This window comes from Melospiza melodia, unplaced genomic scaffold (assembly GCF_035770615.1).
Source record: "Melospiza melodia melodia isolate bMelMel2 unplaced genomic scaffold, bMelMel2.pri scaffold_37, whole genome shotgun sequence".
Taxonomy (NCBI): domain Eukaryota; kingdom Metazoa; phylum Chordata; class Aves; order Passeriformes; family Passerellidae; genus Melospiza; species Melospiza melodia.
The window spans coordinates 2,846,507-2,853,780 of record NW_026948690.1 but is presented as its reverse complement, the minus strand read 5'-3'; the positions used below and the strand labels follow the sequence as shown (position 1 = coordinate 2,853,780).

The following is a 7,274-nucleotide window of genomic DNA, read 5'->3' as shown; positions in this document are numbered from 1 at the left end:
TTGAGCTTTGTCTTTCAAAGGGAATTTTGGGGCATCAAGGGTGTCTTTGGTGTTACAAACTGAATGTAAAAATCCCCTGAGCAGTCACTGGCATGTCAGGTCTGTGAGCACAGTGTGGTTTATGTGCAGGAACACGGGGCAGAGGCAGCAATGAAACAAGGCACAGCACCACACCTGGATTACCTGACCTCTTACCTGCCTCAAAACTGCACAGGCTCAGCTCCAAGCACCTCATTTTGAGAGTGATGTGTAGTTCTCACAGACCTCAGCCTAAGCACTCATGGGCAAAATTCTACTTATGCCCTACACAACTTCTAATTAAAACAGCAGGTACAAATTAGCATGAAATTGAATCCTTTAATGGATGGTTTTCCCTTTTCTCTTCCATTTAAAATCACCCTAACAAGCCTGATTCAATGTGCAAGTGGAATGTATCCTCCAGTGAAAATTCAAATTTAAGTCACTGCAATTTTACATGTGAATATTTTTTCCTCTAGCCCCTATACAGCATGAAGCTGGAAGTGCCCGCTGCAGAGGACACTGACTTCCAGTGACACACAGGGAATAAAACCCCAAAACTCCTAACATTTAATTATCCTGTCCTTTACCAGGTGCTGAACCTCATCTCCAACACCTGAAAAATTTAGTATTTTCCTTTTCATCCCAAATCCACCTTCTTCTCCCACAGCTGTCAGGGCCCTGACTGCACTAATTGTGTGACCAGTCTCAGCTGGGGCTTCCACTCACACTCTTGGACAGGGACTTTATTTAGCCTTGGGGTTTAAATAGAACAATAGAATGGTTTGGTTTTGCAGGGACCTTAAGTTCATCCAGTTTTAACTCTCTGCCATGGTCAGGGACACCTTTGCTGCTGCAAGCCCCATCCAGCCTGGCCTTGGATGCTTCCAGGGATCCAGAGGCAGCCACAGCTTCTCTGGGCACACTTTGCCAGGGCCTCACCACTCTCACAGGAAAGAATTAATTCTCAATATCCAGTCTAAATCTGCCCTTTTTCAGTTTAAAGCCATTTCCCTGTGTCCTGTCACTGCAGGCTCTTGTCCAAAGTCCCTCTCCAGCTCTCTCTTGGAGCTCCTTTAAGCACTGGAAGGAATTCTAAGGTGTCTCTGGAGCCTCCTCTTCTCCAGGCTGAACACTGATCTCTCCCAGCCTGTCTGCCCAGCAGAGATGTTCCAGCCCCTGAGCCTCTTTATGGCCCTCCTCTGAACCTACCTGACCATGTCCTTCTCGTGCTGGGATGACAGAGGTGACTCGTGGGTGTCTTTGCTGCTAATTCTGTTCCTGAACTGCTGTTTGGGTTTCCTGGGCTGACATTGTGTCCATGTCTTTGCCGGATGGTCACTGGACCATGTCCTCTTGGTGAGCTCTTTACCTGGCTGGTGTTGTGGCCACCCTCAGCTCCCAGATTCCTTTTCCTGAGGGACAACAGCAAGAGCTGGATGAGGCTGGGCAGAGCCACTAAGTCCCTGTGCACTCAGGACACCAGTAATGTTTTGCTCTACAGCATTTTTCCCCCAGACAGTGTCTACTGTCAGCACTATTTCCTTTAATCAAAAAATAAATACATTTCAGCGTGGCTCATGATGCTAAATGAAAACAACGGGGGGCTAATGAGCATTGTGAACAAGGCATTAACATGGCAGAGGTTTCCACAAGAAGCTGCATCCTTCTTCCAACAACATGTATACACAACTGTGTCTACAGTTGTGACCTCATCTGTTGACTTTAATTCAGGGAATAAATAGATTTAGATGTCTAACTTTGGTTTATCTTTGTAGCAAATTATGCATTGTGTTACACTTACTAATAAGGAACAAAACTGCCAACTCTGTTTGTGCAACTGTTCAGGGGTCATTCTTACTCTTCACTGAACACATTTAACACATCTAATATTCATAACTGTGTTAGCACATTTAATATTCATGAGTTTGGGGTAGAAGTTAAAGTGTGGGAGGATTGGGCCAGTGTCAGTCTGTAAAGGGAGGGTGGCTGTGGCCCTGCTCTGGCAATGGCACTTCTGAACACACCCACACAGGCCGTCCGCGAGTTATGTGCGTCCCCAAGGCTGAAATAACACGTGCAGGCCAAAACTTTTCTAATCCCTTTTCCAAATTTATTTTTACCTCTTCTCCTTGAAAATCTAAAACCCTGGAACAGCCTTGGCTACCCCTCTAAACGCTGCTGGACAGTGGGCTCATTAGAGCGGCCACCATCGCTGCTGGTGCGGTACTGTGAGGGAGAACCTCACGGCGCAGTGGCAGCAGCCCCGCCGAAACGGGCGGACGGGAAAAACCCATGAAGAGAAGCCACGGTAGGGGACAACGAGGGACAAGGAGGGACAAGGAAGGACAAGAAGGGACAGGAGGGTCAGGGAGGAACAAGGAGGGACAGGGAGGGAAGGAGGCATTCCCACCTGCCCCGTCCCTCTCCTCAGCCCTGCCGCCATTTCGGGAGCTCTGTGCGGGCGTGCGGCTCCCCCTGGCGGCCTCACAGCCGTCCCGTCCCGGTGGCCATGAAGTCCATGTTCGTCACCGTGAGCACCACCAGCTTCGATGAGCTGATCGCCACGGCCCGCTCCCCGCCCGCGCTGCAGGTCAGTCGGCCGAGACACCGACACCGGCCCTGGCCCGGGCCTGCCCTCCCGGGGCTGGCGCCTGTGCGCCGCGGGCTGCCCTGCCCTCCCTGCCACATCCCGGCAGCAGTGCCGGGGCGCCTGAGGGCGCCGTGGCGGTTCGGGGGTGCCCGGCGGAGAAGCATGAAGTGTTGCTTGAGGAAGGGGAGGGACAGCCTGTGGGACGGGGAGGGGGGGGGGTGATACCGGGGCCGGGGCCGTCTGGAGCTGGGCACAGCCCTCACACAGCCTCTCTATCCCCGCCTCATCCCCTTCGTTCCACCTCCGTCATCCCCCCCTTCTTCTCCTTCTCTCTCTCCGTCCCCCCTCCCCACCATCTTCTCCGCCCCCCTTATCGCCTCCATCCCCCGGTGCTGTGCCCGCAGGCGCTGCAGAGCCGCGGGTACCAGAAGCTGGTGCTGCAGGCGGGCTGGGGCTCGCTGCCGCAGCCGCAGCCCAGCAGCAGCCCGGCCGCGGCGGTGGAAGCGTTCCGGTTCAAGGACTCGCTGGCTGAGGAGCTGCAGAGTGCAGACCTGGTCATCAGCCACACAGGTACAGCCCGGCTGCTTCTGGGGCTGCGGGAGCTCCGTGGGATGAGGTCTCTTCAGCCCGGGGTGAGCTGGCTGGGAGTGCTGAGCTCCACAGCTGGGTTGTTCAAGAGGCTCCCCTCTTTCAGCAGCGAGTAGGGGGATATTTGATCTCTCACCATGTTTTCTGTTCCTCTTGTAGGTGCTGGTAGCTGCCTGGAGACTCTAGAGAATGGAAAACCACTAATAGTAGTAATAAATGACAAGCTGATGAACCATCAGCTTGAGCTGGCCAAACAGCTGCACAGAGATGGCTGTGTCCTCTACTGTAACTGCAGGTATGGAGCTGCTGCGACTGTTCCTGCTGGGCAAGAGCATTCAGTCCATGTGACTGCACAGCTGAGAACGCAACAAGGTAATTTACATCCTTCTCTGTCATCTCCATCTGGATATTACATTTTCCAGAGTGAATAGACTAACACTATGTAGAAAATTACCACACTTACCAAGCTTTTTTACCACAATAATTATTTTTTTACCACTTATAAATATTTTTTTTTCATTTGAGGTAACATATATTTAGATTAAAAAAAGGAAAACACTTCAGGGGATTAATAAAACAGATATAGATATTATCTGGTTAGTAACTTTAAATACCCCTGTCTTTCAGGTACTCATTCAGGCTGCCCTTTTAACCAAACTTCCTGAATCCACCATACCATCTGACAAGTAGTTTCACAGATCCACTGCCTGTCACTTCAGGAGCAAAATTTAAACTAAACTAACAAAAACACACAAAAAACCCCCTACCCCACAAGCAAACAATGTGTGAAAAAATCCCACCATCACCAAAACTCCTAGCTCCTTTTATTAGAGTTCATCCTGACTCCTGTTGGGTTTATTTCTCCTCCTGGTTTTGACTGTATCTTACTGTTTTCTCTTTACTCATGATTGACTCCACTCTAAAAATAAAAGATGACTTTTAAACTGAAGGCAGAAAAAATGTAACGCCCTTTACTTAGTCTGCATCTTGTTCCTTTGCCTTGCAAGCAGAGTTTCCTATGTTTCAGACGAGCTTTCTGAACAGACCAGGCCTGGCATTCATTTAAATTGAGCAAGTTTCCTAAACTTATTATCTTGGTGCTTCTGTCAGCTTTGGAATATTTATTTCTTTGTGTTGGGCAGTGCCAAGCATTCGAGCCTTATTTGCAGCCTGATACTAGCAAGTGACAGATTGATGTAGCTGTTCTTTCTGACCCTTTCTGTGATCAGGGGAGAACTCTTCCATGTGTTCAAATAGGATGGATTTCCTCTTATGGTTTATGGAGCAGAGCCTCAGATCTTGCTCAGTCTCCCAGCACTGCGACCACAGAAGATTAAAAAGTGTCAAAGTTGAGTTTGTCTCAGAAAGCTGATGGAAGTGTGTTCTCAGCAAGGCTCCCTACCAGCCAGTGCTGGCTGGGGCCTGCTGCTCTGGGCATTCTCTTCCTTTCCATACATATCCTTATTTAATATTTCCATGCTAAAGAATTATGTATGGATGCATAGAAAGAAAATTATATTTAAAATTTTCCCATGAGATGGCTATTTCTTTAATTTTTGCTTTTGGTCTGTTTTTACTGCACTCTTGTGGAGACAATGCAGTCAATGAACTTGTCAGCTTTGAAACCTTTTCCTCCTGGACAGCCAGAAAAGTTTGCTTCATTCTTGAATAAAGTTCTTGGGTTACAATAAACAAAACAGAGAAATAAAAAAGTTGGAACAAAATGTGTCATCTCCTCCACTTAAGATCTGCAGCTGGGCCAAACACTCAAAGAAAATTTTATTTAATATTAACTGATATTAGTGTCAAACTCATTCAGCTTTATGCATAAAAGAGTACAATGCCAATAAGGAGGGAGTATGAACTGTCCTGCGGCATGGACAGACATATTTCTGTCACAAAAGCTGCACTGGAATGGGAATTCCACCGATGAGGACAAGTTAAACTACTTCTTTACAGGCATGGCATATGCCTTCTGGTCTCTTGACCTTTTTTGCTAAACACAGGTGGAAATGTGAAATACAACGCTGTGTTTCGTGTCAGGTACAAACAGGCGACGTGTATTTGTGAATGAGAAATGTGTGGACCCAGACAATGGGCGAGCTGTGAATTCTATTAATAAGTGAGGAAAATAAAGCATGGAAAAAGGCCTTTGAACCTATCTTTGGTTTGCAATTAACGCTGGTTGATTTAGGAGCATTGGAATTAAGGTGTTAAAGATAAGGCTTTTTGCTTGCATTGAATCCATAAAAAGCTCTGCAATAATAATCTTTTGAAGCATAATTTTAGAATATTACTTGTATCCTTGAAACTATAGCTTTGGAATATATAAAAAGGAAATATGCTTATCTCACGCCTTATTGAAGCAGAGAAAAACAGCTTGAGAAAGGAAGATGAACATCACCTGAAGCGTTATGAACAAAAATTCTGCCAATTTTTTTTGTGAGAAAAAGCTTACCATGGTTGCTGTTATGAACAAAAATTCTGCCAATTTTTTTTGTGAGAAAAAGCTTACCATGGTTGCTGCTGGGCTGCTGCTTGTGTTATGGTAATTATGGGTCGTTGTCGTTAATAGTTGGTTTTGTATCAGTAAAAACTCCAGCTGGGACCAAGTTAATGGCCCTTCTCTGAGACAGTGAAGGGTGGGGACCTCCCAAACAGTGAGGAGAAGAGACTTTAGGGGGGGGGATATGCAAAATAACTCCAGGACCAGCATGCCATGAGAAGCTACTGCTTCTAGCTTGCTAAAAAAGACCTCAAAACAACAAGCCACCTAAGAGCTGAGAGATTGGAGTGATGTCTGGATGTCAGGAACGGAGCGCTGAGCCTGCAGAGATGCTGAACACCGTCGCATTCCCTCTCACCCTGAGCACGGGAGTCGTCCCGATGCCGGGAGCAGGCCAAGAGAGGTGGCCGGATTAACATCGGAAGGGGTCACCACGCCCTAAAGGCTCCCACGAAGACCGGACCCCCAGCTCTGCCCCTAGTGGACAAAGCTGCGCATATCCTCCTCCTCCAAGTCACCCGGGGAGAGGCGATGGGAAGCTGCAGCCCCTTCCAAGCTGCCCAATCCTGAGCTGATCACTTTTAATAAAGGCACTAAAAGGAGAAAAAGTCTCCTGTCCTGTTTATTTTAGCTTGGGCGCTCGTCCGCAATAACCACGCCAGAAGAGGACACCAGGACTGGCCATCTTGGACCTCCAGGACAGCTGGCTATCAGGACCAGAGAGATCGGCTCAGGACCAGCGACACAGAGGAGCACTGGAGCACCAGACTGGTGAGAAATCCAGTGGCAGGAGTGGGAGACGTGCGCATGTGTGTGTGAGTGAGACGAGGGCTGGCAGCCGGACCTTCGGAGCAAGAGCGGACCTCTTGGTACCACATTTCCGAACGTTCGCGAGAAAGCCAGCCGGGAACAGGGGAAAGTGAGTGGAATTAGCGTGAGTGAGTCGTCTCCTAAGGGGGAAAAAAAAGGGCCCCCCCTCTCTGGGTATGCGGAGGGAATAGTTGTATGAGTGGAACGCACGAAAAGTAAGTCCTGACAGAGGGAAGTCAGGCAGATTGTAAGTCCCGAGAAGGATTCGGGTAGCTCACAAGCCCTGCAGGCAAAGAAAGTCCTAACAAAGGAGTCAGGCACAAACCCCAGCGAAGGAGGCTGCACGTTGTTTTTAAGTCCTGATATGGTGAAGCCTAAAAATTGGCACGTTAGGCAAACTAAAAATCAGGCAGCAGTTTTTCCTGACTGAGGGAGTCAGGCACAACCCGGATTCTTAGGCTGACGTTTCATGTGTTCAAGTCCTGATAGATGTACGATCTGACATTGGGAAAGTTGGGCAATCAAGAGATCGGGCAGTTGTTTCAGTATAAAGTCCTGAGCATCATGCAGAAATTTGAAGTTCGGTGGAGGAGGCTGAAGCTCCTCAAACGAGGTTTATTTTTTTTAATTACCTGTCAGTAGAGGCACCTTTGGGATTTTTTACTGTTGAGACCTGAAAAATGGGAGGGTGTAATAGTAAAAAGACCGGCAAGAGACTGAGGAATATACCTTCCAATAGTCCCTTAAGAGAACTGTTGG

General features: G+C 48.1%; 1 protein-coding gene across 2 annotated transcripts; it reads left to right on the top strand.

The window, feature by feature from the left end:
• The first annotated feature begins 2,530 nt into the window (after nt 1-2,530).
• Nucleotides 2,531-4,890, top strand: LOC134434493 (UDP-N-acetylglucosamine transferase subunit ALG13 homolog). Of its 2 annotated transcripts, XM_063183148.1 has the most exons (5): nt 2,531-2,611; nt 3,016-3,181; nt 3,359-3,494; nt 4,434-4,446; nt 4,792-4,890. In XM_063183148.1, the coding sequence occupies exons 1-5, from the start codon at nt 2,531-2,533 to the stop codon at nt 4,888-4,890; spliced, it is 495 nt and encodes a 164-aa protein (XP_063039218.1). The 2 variants fall into 2 exon arrangements, with proteins under 2 accessions (XP_063039218.1, XP_063039219.1); XM_063183149.1 differs by lacking the exon at nt 4,434-4,446 and having other exon boundaries at nt 3,359-3,493; nt 4,778-4,890.
• Nucleotides 4,891-7,274: the final 2,384 nt, after the last annotated feature.